Source organism: Petromyzon marinus, chromosome 4 (genome assembly GCF_048934315.1).
Source record: "Petromyzon marinus isolate PM22_M1 ecotype Great Lakes invasive population chromosome 4, UKy_Petmar_22M1.pri1.0, whole genome shotgun sequence".
Lineage (NCBI taxonomy): Eukaryota > Metazoa > Chordata > Hyperoartia > Petromyzontiformes > Petromyzontidae > Petromyzon > Petromyzon marinus.
In genome coordinates this window covers 25,118,006-25,133,557 of record NC_133670.1, presented here as the reverse complement: position 1 = coordinate 25,133,557, position 15,552 = coordinate 25,118,006, and the positions used below count along the sequence as shown (strand labels likewise).

The following is a 15,552-nucleotide window of genomic DNA, read 5'->3' as shown; positions in this document are numbered from 1 at the left end:
AACAATCACGCGTTGTAGTGTGATCATGCAGATGTAGATGTTTGCGCGAATTCACCACCGCCGCCGCCGCCACCACCACGAACAACAACAAGAACAACAAGTACAACAGCAACAACAACTATTCCGGCGAATAGAGACATCCGGTGGCTCCTGCGGGGTAGTGCACGCCCTCGCCGTGAGATGCGTCACGCCGCTCGCACGCCACGGGAGGAAGCTCCCACTCTGAAGTGAGAGCGGGGGGAATGCACTCCCCCTCCTCTCTACCCTCTCTCTCTGCCCTCCCCCACCTCTCCACCCTCTCTAGCCTCTCTCTCCACTCCTCCAGTCATGTCACCATGGCCGTCCGTGCTCACATGCGCACCTGGGAGAGGCGATGCTGTAGCCCAACATAATGTGAGGAACGGGTCTGATGATGATGATTATTTGCACTGATGAAAATTGTTGTTGATGATGATTTATGCTGATACCGATGATGATTTTCAGCATGATGGTGAATGTGAAGCTGCTGCTGCTATTCATGATTGTGCTTTTGCTAGAATAGCTGCTATTGAGGCTGCTGCTGATGATGCTGATAATAATAATTATTTATGCTGCTGCATAATGATTGTGGTGAAGCAGCTGATGATGATGCAGACATGATCACGTACTGGTAGGTTTCAGTGTTCATGATCCCTTATGACTCGATCCACCCACATGTTCTATCAATAATTGTCCCCGCATATGACGCAATCACGCATGAGCATATACAACGGCACACACAAGACAAAGATCCTTTGTGGAGCCCTTAACAGAGGCTACTGGGACAAGTGATGTTAGCGAGCACCCATTAAGACCTGGCACCATGCACGAGGACGATGGGTGGCCAGCATCACACAGGGCAGCCTTTCTCTCCCCAGTGGTGATAGTTACACACTGTGCAGCAGCTGATAATTTAATGCTGAGTCGACCTAGGGGAGGCTCAGGACGGGTTCAAATATTTTCGCCACTGTTAATGGGTCGTGAACTGAAATTGAGCTCGGGGTCGTCGGGTTCACAGCGCAGCGAACTAATCACTACACTACCGCTCCCCACACACACATACAAAGACAAATGTCCCCCGTATAGCCTTAACTATACGGAGGTGACTTTTGGGACAAGTGCTGGTAGCGATCATATATTAGGCCGGCACGCCACACTCGAGGGTGGGTGACCAACACCTCGCCCAGCCGCCTTTCTCTCCCTAGTAGCGATATTTACGCATCGCACCAGGTACTCATTGGAGGCCGAGTAGACCTAGGAGAGGCCCAGCACCGGTTCAGATAATCGTAAGTGGTATCGGCCGTGAGCGGGAATCAAGCCCGGGTGGCCGGGTTCGTAGACCACCGCACTGACCGCTACACTACCGCTCCCCACACACTAACGCACATACACACACAGTCACAAAGCACATTCAACTATCAATTCCCTAGGGAAGCAAAAACAACGCCCTGGGGCAAGAACACTCAATTAATGCTGCCTCTGTCATCTGTGAATAATGGTGAGGGCTGCAGAATCATGCACCCAAAATAACAGATAAATATATATGAAAAGTAAATCATGATGTCGTTATTTGTCTATTTGCTTGCTTGCTACCCAGGATATCTCGTGGTGGTCGGCGCACTGAAGCGGAAGACGCGCCCAGTGGCTCGAACGAGGCGTCAGCTGCCTCGCCCACTGCGACATCCGCCAACGGGCACCTCGCGCGACTGCTCCCGTCCCCCCTCCCTCGAGCCTCGTGTAAACACAGATCCCCCGTGTAGCCTTAATGGACTGTAAGGGGCAAGTGCTGTTAGCGAGCAGCACCTACGAAGGAAGGCACAGCACACGAGGGGGTTGGTGGGTGGCCAACGACCACGCCCGGGCGCCTTTGTCTGCCCCAGTGGCGATGTTTACACACCGCACCAGGCACTCATTTGAGGCTGAGTCGACGTAGGGGAGGCCCAGGACCGGTTCAGATAATCGTCACTGGTATAGGCCGTGAGAGGGAATCGAACCCTGGTCGCCAGGTTCGTAGCGCAGCGCGCTAACCGCTACACTACTGCAGAAACACTGTTACACTGACAAATAGGGGTGCAAACAGATGCGTCGATTATTATCGATTCATATCGATTCGTAAGGCTCGTGATATCCAGTGGGTAAGAATCGGACGTTTGCAAATGACATTACAAATGTGCTTAATCGATGTCGTGTTGCGGTAATAAAATATCTTCCAAAAATAATCGCCTATTGAATCGAATTGCTGCAATTAAATCGAGACGATGATACTAATCGTCACGGAGGAATGTGAACCATTGCACCACCCTCCCCTTACGTCGCACTCTCAAATGCAGTCCACTGCAAGACGAGAGCCCTTCCCTCTCCGTGTTGCTGGTGGGGATGGGGGAGGGGGGAGCTAGGGGCTACATCCTCATACTTCACCACGCTGGTCACAACGCTGGCTAGTGAAGGCTGGGAGCATAGACGTTTACTGCACAGTACAACAACGGATGTGGCTGAGCTGACCCCACAACGTAGCCCCCGCAGTAGCCAATAGCCGCCGTGTTTTAAGCACAGTGGCGGCTCATCCAAGCACTCGCCAGGCCCAACGCTGCTTAGCTCCCGAGATCTGACGGTATCCGGCGCATGATGGGTGATTTGGTCATTACGTGTGTTCTGCATTGTACGTGTTATACACTGTAGGTGCAAAACAACACGAGCAGCAGACAGCAGGTATCCAGTATACACGAGGAGGCTGCGGTGTGCTGGTGCTGCTGCTAATCATGTGCATCGGAGGAACGAGGGCAAAGGTGACGGAATACGGCCGAGCGTTCATTAGGCGCTTTGTCAAGATGGCTCGGCTCGGCTGACGGCAAAAGGCCCTGAGAACGGGATTAAGATCAATTCTTAAGCTCGAGAGAATCGCAGTTTGTCAGATTCACCCGTTGTGGTCCGATTCGCACATGCTGTATGTCATGAGTTGACTTTCCCCCCGCCCCACCCCTGCTTGACATATCCTCGAGATTGCAACATTCACCGCAACGTGAACAAACAAAACAGTGTATCGATGTCTTCACTAATCGAATCGTGACCCTGATTGGCGACAGCAGACGGCATGAATCATTGTTTACGCTCCTAATTCACGCACACCTGCCCGACTCTGCTGATGAGACACTGTACATGTCGAAGCCGGTCCAGAGTTTTGCTTGTACTGCATTCAATGCTGATGAATGCATGCACTCCCAGAAGAAACGCTTGTGTTTGTTACGTGGAGAGACGGATGCGAGAAGGAGACGTCGTCTCCGCTTTGTCTGCACTGTTATTTACGCCTTTGAGCAGTGGCCGAGTTACTGGAGCTGTCCACTCGCGTCTGGTGCTGAAACCGACCTCGCTCAGGCACGCCGTGGCGGGCGTGCTATTGTACTCATGCGACTCAAGCTATGGACCCCTATTGTAAACCACTGAAGTCCGCGCTCGTTCGGCCGAGGAGGAATATCAAAACTACATTAACTCTCCCCTGAAGCGCTTTCGTCCTGGTGCGCAGACCTCGACATTCGGCATTTAGCTCCTGAACATATTGCTACGCGCTAGAATAGATTATACCGCGCTGCACGCGCGTGTGAGGCCAATGGGCAACGTCGGGGCAAGGTCTGGCCAAGGTAAGGCAACGCTCTCACTGGGCGAGTTTCCTCGGATTCTCTGAACGCGATGGGTTCACAGTGCACTGGGCTACGGAATTTCGTACTGTATTGATTCATGTACAGTAATTACACGCGTGATTTGCCCATGTTATACATTGCAGTGCGCAATACATGGAGAGTGGCGATGCATCAATTTAATATCGATTTCTAACTCGTCATATATGCTGGCTCGATGCGTATGTGTAAGAATCGACGTATTTCGGTTTATGCAAACGACCAGATAATATTATTCAGGCTAAAGCAGGGGAAGGAAGATTATGCAGAGATGCAAGACAGTAAAAACAAAAAAATATTAATGCAAAAAGAGACAGTAGAAACAATACGGAATAGCGTGGATTCTTGAACCTAATCACGGCCCAGGGATTGTGAGAATTAATAAAATCGCCAGGGGGAGGTGTTGGGAGGGAGTGATACGATCATTATACCCGTTTATATCATAAACGCTACGCGTGTGTGCGTGTAGCGTGTTGCAGGGAGTGGTAGCGCAGTGGTTAGCGCATTGCGTTACGAACCCGGCCACCCGAGTTCGATTCCCGCTCACAGCCAACGTCGGTGACGGATATCTATCTGCACCAGTGCTGGGCCTATCCTAGGTCCACTCAGCCTTAAAATGAGTACCTGGTGCGGTGTATAAACATCAGCAACCGTGGAGACAAAGACGGCCGGGCGTGGTGTTGGAAACCTTCCACGTCGTGTGCCGTGTCGGCCTTCATATGCGCTCGACAACTGCATTTAGCCTCTATAGCCTGTTAAAGGGCTACACTGCTGGGGGACCTTTGTCTTTGTGAGGGTACACGCGAGTGCTTTCCTCGCGGACGTGCCGGCGGGTGTGTTGTTGTTGTTCTTGTCGATGTCTGTGTTGGTGATGTCTGTGTTGTTGTTGATGTCTGTGTTGTTGTTGACGTCCGTGTTGTTGTTGTGATTTCGCAATATAAACGCGTTCTCGACTGCCCCGCTGTCCATCACCACATCTGCGGGCGGGCGGGCGGGAGCTTCTGGAAATGGCGAGCGAAGTAAGAACGTGTCGGTGGAGTTCTACGTGAGCGGAATGTTTGTGCGTTAGGGTGGCGCGGCATTTTTTTTATCTCGGTGTTCGCTACGTGACGTCACTGGCGAGATTTTTTTTTGTGTTTCAAGCTGGGGGAAGACACTGTACTGTACAGTATTGGCGTCCGGTATGCCACGTTCATTCACGCGCTCCTTTGGGCTGCGCCGCCTTGCCGCCCTTCCAAGGAGGAGGGAACGGCGATGGCGCACGCGTTACCCGCGGCGCAGGGACGAGGGGACGAGGGGACACGGGAACGAGGGGACACGGGAACGAGGGGACGCGTCTCGTCTCGCGTTGCGCCGCGCCCCGCCAACAATCGGGCGGGGGGGGGGGGCTCACGGACACAGCGACTACTTACTCCTGGCAACAACAACCAAATAAAAGCGCCAAACCTTGGATTGACAACACAAGTATCACGTGTTCTCTCGCGTTCCCCCCTTCTTCCTTGGTCCCAGAGTGCCTTCGCTGGGTGCCAAATGAACCCTATCCGCTCTCGGCGCACTCTTCACCTGTCCCCCCCCCCCTCTTCGATTTGGGTCCCGGAATGTCCCTTCATTCCCTGTGCCCTTTACCTGACGTCTGTGTCATCGCTTCTCTGTGTCCCACCCCTTCTCCGTTACCCTTCCCATGTGCCTCTCCGTTCTGCCATCCTCTCCGCGTCCCTCCCTAATCCCTGTTTCCCTACTGCCCGTGTCGCTCCCCTTCCCTCTGTGTCCCGGAATTCCTCCTCCATTCTCGCTGGGTGCACGCCGTCCCCGCGCGCGAGTGCCGGGGCGTCACGGGACTTCAGTCACATTTCTCCCGCAATTACCATCACCGTGGTGACAGCGCAAATCGTCAGGCGACAGGACAACTTGACAGCTTAGCGCAGCGCGTGTGTCGGCGGCGCGTGATGTTGTGCGTTTTCGTGGCCAACCGCGCTAACGACGCTCGCCGTACATCGTCACAAGCGAGTTGAGGTAGGGAGGCGATAACCCATGCAAACAGATGCGAGTGCTACCCCCTCGTATGCTTAGTGGGGGTTTTCTCCGGGTTCTATGATTTTGTCCAGATATGAAGCCAACCATTCATCAATTTATCCCCCGTAACACGACCCTCCTGATAAGAACTCTTGACACTCGATAAGGATGTCATGGGTAAACATCCTTCCCACCTGGCGTGGATGGCACACGTGAGTCATTCAGACGGTGATCTGTATTTGTATAAACCAGGGCGCTGCACATTCAGACAGGTCTGGCATTGCAATAGGAGCCGCGGGATGAATATTACCAGAAACGCAGACATAAGAGAAAACGCGATTAGCATTCTGTGCAAAACGAACAGAGCAGAGTTTGGCGGTCTCTCTGTCGCTCTCTCCCGTCTGCATGCATGGCTCTCCACTGTCACCACCGCGCCCTGCCTGGCTGTGGCCACGTTGTTGCAGTGTACTGTATGATAATGCAAACACTGCAATAATGAATAACAAACTTCCTTTTCTTGAATCCATGATAGCTTAATTGAGCCTCGAAACTTGTTCAGGTGACCGGGGGTGGCATTGGCTTTGTTTGGTCAATCCTGTTGCACAGGCTGGTTTTGTGTACGGGATTAAATCGGAGATCCCGGAGAAAACTCAACCACTCACGCGAGGGGATACCATTCAGAGTTCCGCGCGGACGCGACAGGAAGGAAGAGGAGCCCATTTGCTGCTTTGCTGCCATCCCCTGGCCACCTCGCAGCCCATCGGCTGTGTGAATCGCAGATCTGCGCCCTGCGTGCCCGCGATCTGCGCCTTCGCGGAACCGAACGCGCCACGCGCATCGTGCACGACTGCATGCGCCGCACGTGCGCTACGGGCTACGTGCGGGTCTGTAAGGCGACCGCGCGTGTGCGTAACAACGCCACTCCAAGCACTGGATGAGCAGACCTCGTGTACCCGTATGTCGCGATGATCAAATCACTCTGAATCCGGCGAATCTTGTCCGATCTCTGAAGCCAAGCGGTTTTGAGCCTGGCTAATCCTCGGTGTAAACTTCAGTCTCCAACCAGTATCAACTCTATCTCTGCCCTATCTATTTGTGCTATGAAGAAGGGCCATTGCACGAAACGTCGCCTGATTATATATAGTTTTACTTTTGAAGCCGCAGTGTTATTGATAGCTGGTGGTGTTCCTATGTCGCCTTGGCTGGGTGGCCTCGACATGGAAGTACGCGAATGGATTGAATCGATCTGTGCGAAGCTTTGAGTGTAGCCACCTCGTGCGCGTGGTGAGTCTTCTCCGGGTACACTCCTGTTTCCTCCCACTTGCCAATGCAGGACCTTCATGCCTAAAGAAACCCGAGACTCGTGGAAGCTTTCCCGAACACACAAAGGTCATCCCTGTTATATAACGCCACCTGTAACCGGGCCGTCGGTGACAATGCTAGGCTGCTGCATCAGGTCTACAGTCTCGTGTCACTCCTTCGTCGTTACTATCTCGGTCATTGTCCCCACGAACTTCACGCTCTCGTTCCTCCAACCATGCCAAGGCCTCGTCCTAACACGATGACAGATCCCTGTCGTCCTCCGTGCTGTGTTCAACAAACACACGACGCGATATTTCCCTTCCCCCTTATTTCCTCCCACCTGATAGACTTTGGAACTTCCCCCATCAACCCCTACTCCCGAGATTCCTACAGCATCGCTGAGTCCAATACAAGTATACATTTGTTTAACGCAATATCATCATTACGTATCTTCTTCTCTGTTCTTGGCTTATTTGTCTTACATCCCGTAGGCTGGACGGATGCCCAACAAAAACGAACGGACACGACACGCGACGCACCCAAGAGCACCCCCCACACTTGCCTGAACTCGAGCGCATGTTGCTCGTCCTTGGGCCCCTGCAGACAGGCGGAGAGAGACTGCACCCAGCGTGGGCTGTAGCTGCCGTCCTCGCACTCCAGGTAGGGAGGAGACCACACGAGGTGGGCCCTCTCGGCCGCGTGGCCCTTCCTAGAGCGGGCGGCGGTGGCGGCGCGTCCCTCACGAAGGCCCTGGGCGAACCCGGCTTGGTTCCGCGGTCCTCTCGGCGGTTGCTGCGATTTGAGGCCACCGGGACAAGCGGCCAGCGCCGCCTTGGCAGACTGGTCGGCGGGCAGCGAGGACACGTTCCGCAGCACGATGTCCCCCCGCGCCGAGCCGCGGTTCACCTGCAGGAAGTCGCCGGCCCCGTCGAACGCCAGCAGGGCGCGCCGCACGCGAGGGTCGCTCTCGAGGAGGCTGCTGAGCAGCGCCGGGTACCATCGCGCGTGCTGCACGGTCGCCTCTTCGCGGCGCTCCCGCCCAGCCTGCTCGAGCACGGCGGTGAGGAGGTGCGCGTAGTGGGAAAGAGCTTCCGCGGCACCGTCAGGGGCCGGCGTGAGACCCCCCCCTGCCGCACCGCCGCCGCCGCGAGTCGCAGCCCCGGGCACGCTTAGCTCGAAGCGCTTCGTGCAGCGCGCGTCGGCGAGATGGATCCGGTCTCCCGTGGAGAAGAAGAGCCAGATAGCCGCCAATGTCTGCGGGTCTAGGCCAGCGGATTCCTGCCCTGGAGATGATGACGATGATGATGATGATGATGAGGAGTGGGGGCGGCCCGCACGCTCCCTGTCACGGAGTCTCGCTCCTCTTCCTCCGGGGCTTGACTCCTGCCCGAGCAGCAGCGGCTCAAAGACAACGACGCCTTCACCATGGCCGCGGGCAGCGCAGACGAACACGGTAGAACACGCGGACAGCAGCAGCAGCGGCAGCAGTTGAAGATGACGATGAAGACAATTATAACGATGATGATGATGATGATGGTGGTGACCCATCCCCGCGCCGCGTTGCCGAAGGCGGCCCGCAGAGAATTGGCAGAGACCGCGATGAGACGCATTCAAATCGGCCTCGGCGGGCGCGGGGAAGGAGAGAGTCTCGCAGACTCGAGCTGAGCCACGAGCACTCGCGCGTCAATGCACGCAAGCGCGTGCGCGTGCGTGCGAGCGTGCGGGGAGCGAGAGAGCGAATCCCAGCGGCTGCGGGAGCTCACGCCCGCCTCGCTCGACTCCACGCTGCTGGCGCTTACTGATGGTGCTGCTGATGATGCTGCTGCTGCTGATGGTGCCGGTGCTTACTGATGGTGATGCTGCTGCTGCTGATGTTGCTGCTGCTGCTGATGTTGCTGCTGCTGATTATGAAGATGGATACTACGGCCGCTGGTCTTGCGCTGTCGCCGATGGTGTTGGTTCCGTTTTTGGCGTTGCTGATGCTGCTGATGAGGATGCTGGCGCTGATGTTATAACTCCGGCTGCTGCTCACGTTAGTGCTACTCGTGTTGCTGCTGCTACTGCTGCTGCTGCTGACGTTCTTGCCGCTGCTCCTGCTGTCAATGCTACTGCCGCTGATGCTGTTTGTGTTCTCGCTGCTGCTACTGCTGCAGCTGCTGCCACTGATGATAGTATTGTTGGTGCTGCTGCTACTAGTGGTGGTGGTGCTACTGCTACTGGTGGTGCTGCTACTGCTGCTGCTACTGGTGGTGCTGCTGCTACTAGTGGTGGTGGTGCTGCTACTAGTGGTGGTGGTGTTACTATTGGTGGTGCTGTTACTGATGCTACTAGAGGTGGTGGTGCTGCTACTAGTGGTGGTGCTGCTGCTACTAGTGGTGCTGCTGCTACTGGTGGTGGTGCTACTGCTGCTACTAGTGGTGCTGCTACTGTTGCTACTAGTGGTGGTGGTGCTGCTGCTACTAGTGGTGGTGGTGCTACTGTTGCTACTAGTGGTGCTGCTACTGTTGCTACTAGTGGTGGTGCTGCTGCTGCTACTGGTGGTGCTGCTACTACTGGTGGTGGTGCTGTTACTGATACTACTAGTGGTGGTGGTGCTGCTGCTGGTGCTGCTGCTGCTACTGCTGCTGCTACTAGTGGTGGTGCTGCTACTGCTGCTACTGGTGGTGGTGCTGCTGCTGCTACTAGTGGTGGTGGTGCTGCTACTAGTGGTGGTGCTGCTGCTACTAGTGGTGGTGCTGCTGCTACTAGTGGTGCTGCTGCTACTGGTGGTGGTGCTGCTGCTGCTACTGGTGGTGCTGCTACTGCTGCTACTAGTGGTGGTGGTGCTGCTGCTTCTACTGGTGGTGGTGCTGCTGCTGCTACTGGTGGTGCTGCTACTGCTGCTGCTACTGGTGGTGGTGCTGCTGCTGCTACTGGTGGTGCTGCTGCTGCTACTGGTGGTGCTTCTACTGCTGCTACTACTGGTGGTGGTGCTGCTACTAGTGGTGGTGGTTGTGCTGCTGCTACTAGTGGTGGTGGTTGTGCTGCTGCTACTGGTGGTGGTGCTGCTGCCGCTGCTGCGCGCCACCGAATGAATCGCCCGCGCTCGCCGGTCAGACCCCCGTTGCGCGATACGCGGCGATCACTGGGAGCAGCAACAGCGCTCTGCTCCAGCCTCTGGACACATCGTCACCATCACCACCACCATCGTCACCATCACCACCATCGTCGTCGTCGTCTCTGTCGCCGCAACCACGGCTCCTCCGACCGCCATTTGAGCAAAACTGGCGCCGCCCGTGCGAAACGAGTACGAGTCTCTCCTCGTTTCGCCGGTCCAGCCTTCCCTCGTCTCTTATCAGCCCTCCCCTCGTCCCTTATCGCGGAAGAGCAGACGGAGTCGCCAAGACATGCGGCATCCCTGCTCGGCGCATCCTCATCATCCTCCTCCTCGTCGTAGTCGTCGTCATCTTTATCACCGAGTAGAAAAATCAGGAATCCGAGACTGGGTTTATTTTTTTCTCTCAATCTGTGTGAAATAGTCTCTGTCTAGCTCTGTGTGTGTGTGTTGTTGTCCGTGTCTCCGTCTACGTTGCGGCGAACGTGAAATCCCTCGATGGTCGTTTCAAGCTGTCGATGTCTCTGCCAGGGGTAAGATGTCTCTCTGTGATGTGTCGCGTGCTTTGCGCATTCAGAGCTCACAGCATCACGCGGGAGACGAATGAGCGGTATGGTGAAGCCCGTCTCTCCCTCCCCTTCTCCCTCCCACTCTCTCCCTCTCACACCCCCCCCTCCACCACCTCTCTATCGCGTTCTCTCTCCCACTCTCCCTCTCTCACTCTCTCCTTCGAACACTCTCCCTCCTCGCTCTGGACCTCATCTCCCGCGCTCTGCCACGCTCTCGCATCCCTCTCATTCTTCCACCGCGTCTCTTCCACTCGCTCTCTCCAGCACTCTCCACACACAACCCCTCTCCGACTTTATCTGCCACTCTATTGCTCTTTCACTCCCCTATCGCTCTCTTTCTCGCCCGCGCCCCCACCTCTGCCTCTCGCGCTATCTCTCTGTCTTCAACTCTCCCTCGCTATATACAACATCTCTCTCCCACTATCTCTCTCGCTGCGTACATCACATCTCGCTGCGTACATCACATCTCGCTGCGTACATCACATCTCGCTGCGTACATCACATCTCGCTGAGTACATCACATCTCGCTGAGTACATCACATCTCGCTGTGTACATCACATCTCGCTGTGTATCTCCCCCCCGCTCTCTCCCCCTTCCACCAACTCGCGCCCCCCGTGCGTCGTGAGCAGTGAGACACGAATCCAAAAATCACCTTTCAGTCACAAACACGAACAGCGCCTGTAGCCACACACGTCGTCCTCGTCGTCTTCGTCGTCATCAGCAGCAGTAGCCATGGTCCATCCACTGCTGGATGAATGCCCCCCCCCTCTACTCTCAAGCGCCATCTCCGCGATGTGGAAGTCCTCTCGGATGCGTTCCACGGTTGTTGTTGTTTTTTCAACTGTAACCGACGGACAACGTTGGCTCAACGTTCAGGTAACGTTTGGTCCAACGGTCCCAACCACATACCGACGTTGGCCCAACGTCGGTATGTTTACCGGGGTGATATAGAACAAGAACAACAAGGGGGACGAGTGGAGTGACGAGCCACGTGTCACCATCAACCTCAACGCGTTGGTCAATAACAACGTTGCCGTTAAAGAAGAAGAAAATCAAGCTACATGAGACAACGTTTCGGGAAATGGTCCTTATTCGTGTGCTATGAAGAAGACTTTTTTACCGAAACGTCGCTTAATAAATATTTTATTTGCAGCCCGCAGTTTGCTCCACTGGTGTCCTGCGAGTTGCCTTGTTAGTTGCTCTTGTGCACCACTGCCAATGCAGCATGGTCATCATCAAATATTGAATGCATTCACATCGACTCATAACGCTCAAGACATGCCAATCGAATCTCTAGAACGTGTAAATCTACGTATGACGTGAACTCATCCCATCATCATCGAACAGACAAATCAGTGCGGGAAGTAAAAACCATAAGTCGTTTCACGCAGCACTCAGCCTCGTCCGTGCATTATACAAACACCACAGCAGTTCCTGTAGAACTGCGCTGTGGCATCCTCTTGCCTTAGGTCACCAGCAGCAACGGTGGTAGGACCGTAGACCGGTTTCGCCCTTATCAGAACTCCTCGGTGCCGTCGAGTCTGCCGCGGCAAAGTCTGCCCCTGGGGAGCGAGGGTCCCCTCTTTTACACGGCGGGGGATCGCACCAGAATGTGGGGGTAACGTGCGTGAACATTCTATGCAATTGCACAAACGAATGTCAGATCTAGGACAACAATGGGCGAACAGAGGCGCGCTGACGAGACGGAGCAAAGGGGGAGAGATATGCAAAGCGGTCGCTAAAAACGAGGGGGAGGTAATCGTAGCGCATCGAGTGGAGTAGTGACACCCCCATCGAACTGTGACAATTCAGGAGAAGACAAAAAACACGATCGGATGATTGAATCGTGCCACGGTGGCTAGGAAATGTTAACTACCTCGCCTGGTATACAGGAGGCCGCGGGTTTGATCCCGACCCTGACGCTTGCTGCTGTATATTTGAAGTTTGCGGTGTCTCTCTCCGGTTTTTCCCTCCACATTCAGAATCAACATCACGCGTTTAGAGTATTTGGCTGCTATAAATGTCCAAGTGCTAAGCCACTTTGTTGAGCTATCATTTGTGATAGCCAGGTCGCTTCTGGGAAAGATATATTTAGCTCAGTGGGCCTTATATGGTAAAATTGTAATAGTTCATAGGTGTTTTTTTATCTAAAATACGAGAGCTGTCTGGGTGTTCTCTCTCGTAGATTTTCTCCAAAACCTGAACAGCCCAAGGCTCAAGGTCAAATAAGACAAAACTCTGCACATATGTCAATCACACGTACTGCCTTAAGAGAAAACAATAAATATATAATAGGCGACGTTTCGGGTAATGTTATTACTTCATAGCACGTAAAAAAAACAAGTTTGTTTTAATGTATATATGTTCTTTTTCAGGCGGTGTTATTAATGAAAGTGTGGAGTTTTTATTTATATATATACAGTCCGAGCAACTTGCACATCCTTTGGACGTGACAGCACCTCCGTTCGTCTCTCCCAGCCAGCCAGCCAGCAAAACGTGTTTTATCTTATAGAGAGCCCTGTCTCTCTCCACCTCTCTCTCTGCCTTCTCTGGACTGTATATCCCAACTTATCTCAATCTCTCGCTCTGTTTTTCAATTCCTTATTTCCCTTCATTTACCTCTCCCTCTAAATCCCTCTCCTCTCTCCACTTTATCTCACGCACTTATCCTCCCCGTACCTCTCTCCCCGTTTCTCTCAACTCTCACCCTCGCTCTCCTGATTCCCACCTCTCCCTTTCCCGTCTCAACCTCTTCTCTCCCCTCCGCAACCCTCTCTCCCATTGCTTGTCGCTTTCCCTCGCTCTCCTCTCTCTGCTTTGCCCTCTCTCTCTCTCATTCCTCTCCGTTCCAGGCCCTTTCATTCTCTTCCCACCCCTCTCCTTCCCGTCTCTTCCATCGTCCTCCATCTCCCTCCCTCCTTCACTTCCCTCCTCTTTCCCCTCTATCGCATTCTCTGCGGGATACACGGCCCCGGGTAGAAGGTGGTTCGGGTGGGGAGGCCGTGAGCATGGCCGGCTATGTACGGTGCGAAAGAAGTTCAACATACATAAATGCGTGACGTCAGCGAGCACGAACTCGGATCAAAGCTGTGCGATGCGGGTGGCGTCATCGCGCAGATGCGCGCCCTGTCGTCACCATCTCACCCTTGGCCCTCCAACCAGTCAGCCAGCCAGACAGCAAAACTTGTTTTTAAACGCCGGTGTTTGAAGAGGGCTGGGGCTGCTGGTGGCTGACTTCGCAGCGACTGTTGTGATGCCTGAATCAGAGGTAGTGGGGCGAGTCGGAAGTCAAACCGGAGGGAGTGGGTCAACCACAACTTGTCATTCCCATTTGTTTTGCCGTTTTCCGAAGGCACCTTGGGATGTCGGTGTACGGTAGTGATACGGCCTCGATCTCTCTCTCTCTCTTAAATGTTGAGGCTCCTCTCCGTTGTTGAAATCCAATGCCACAGCTCTATCAATGTTAACTCGTCTGAGCTGCATCATCTCTGCAAGAGCTTCGAGGTTTCAGGCTGCCGGCCTTGGCAGTCGAATCCTCCTCTTCGATGTCCTCGTCGTCGCTGGATTTGATCAGAAACCTCCCCCGGTCCCCTTCGGTCAGCTCCTCGACGGCCGGCTCGATAAGTTTCCTCCACCTCCGTTGCCTCCACGTCAGCGAACACTTCTCCTGCGACTTGATGCGCCTGCCGAGCAGATGTTCACCAGCGTCGTCATCGGCAACAGACGGGAGACCTCAGATGTCGTCGACTGCTCCTCGCCACAGCCTCCTCCAGCAACCATTCAGCGTAGACTGCTTCGCCTCATCCAGCGACTCTGTTGCGTTTGCAATGCAGCCCAGCGATGTTAAGATTCTTCCAACACTGAGCGACATCCAGTGTCCGGTCGGTCTCCAACGCATTCACAATCCGACTCAAAGTTCGCCTGGTGTAGATGGCCTTGAAGGCTGCTATTACGCCTTGATCAAGGGGTCGTGTGAGAGAGTTCGTATTTGGAGGCAGGAGTAACAACATCCACGCTCGGAGGCGCGCACTTGACGTCTCGTGGGTGGACCGGAGCATTGCCAATGAGGGGAAGGACTTTGAGTCCCAAGTTATTTGATTCTAAATATGTCTCCACTTCATGAACAAGGCGGTGGTGCAACCAGGCGAGGAACAACGATCGGCAAGGCGCATTGACGATTGCCCTTGATCGCGCATGGGTTCAGGGCACGGCACAGCAGCGTGGGCTATGCCGTGCGGTCCCCCGATGCAGAGGGGAAGTCGACACTCGGTCTGTAGCTGCCTCAAAGCCGCCAGGAGCAGCCCTTTTCTTGTTCCGACAGGAAGGTTCGCCGAGGCATCTTCTCCCAATACAGGGCAGTCTCGTCCGCGGTAAAAAAACAAAACCAAACCTGTTGCGGCCAGGATCCCTTCTGCTGTGCGAGCCTGCGCTACTCCTCAGGGATGCCTCGCGGGCTGCTGCCGACGACGACGACGACGCCACCCCGGCTCACCGGCCTCACGCTGTGCCGGCTTCGCCTTCTCTTGAACGTTTCGAGACATCCCCTTGCTGGCTTCACATTCAGTGGACGGCACCGTCTCCAACCCCGTCGCTTCAAAAAATGTTCGCGCAAACGCTTCGACTGGCCGAGTACGACTGGGGGCCACTCGGTGGCATTCTCTGCCGCGCTTGGCTCCTCGATCCACCCGCACGTGTCACGCTTTCGCCACTTGGTCGTCAAATGTTTTTTTTTTGGTTGTTGCGCACAGCCGTTGTCATGTTAGCACCCCGGGGAGCGGCCGGCCGCAACACTTTGCCCGATTGCATTCGCGCTCTCTGTAATGGACCTCACACGGTCGACTCGTTTGTACCAAAACGTCGGCCTACCCCGGACGCACTCCCACC

The 15,552-nt window shown here is 54.7% G+C and overlaps 1 protein-coding gene across 1 annotated transcript in view; it reads right to left on the bottom strand.

Annotated features, from left to right (window-relative positions):
- The window catches only part of LOC116937591 (metabotropic glycine receptor-like), a 55,588-nt gene extending 47,036 nt beyond the window's left edge, over positions 1-8,552 (bottom strand). The window contains exon 1 of the mRNA XM_032944742.2: positions 7,567-8,552. Coding sequence (XP_032800633.2) covers positions 7,567-8,552 — 986 coding nt within the window. The remainder of the gene's footprint in view (positions 1-7,566) is intronic.
- Between the last annotated feature and the right edge of the window lie 7,000 nt (positions 8,553-15,552).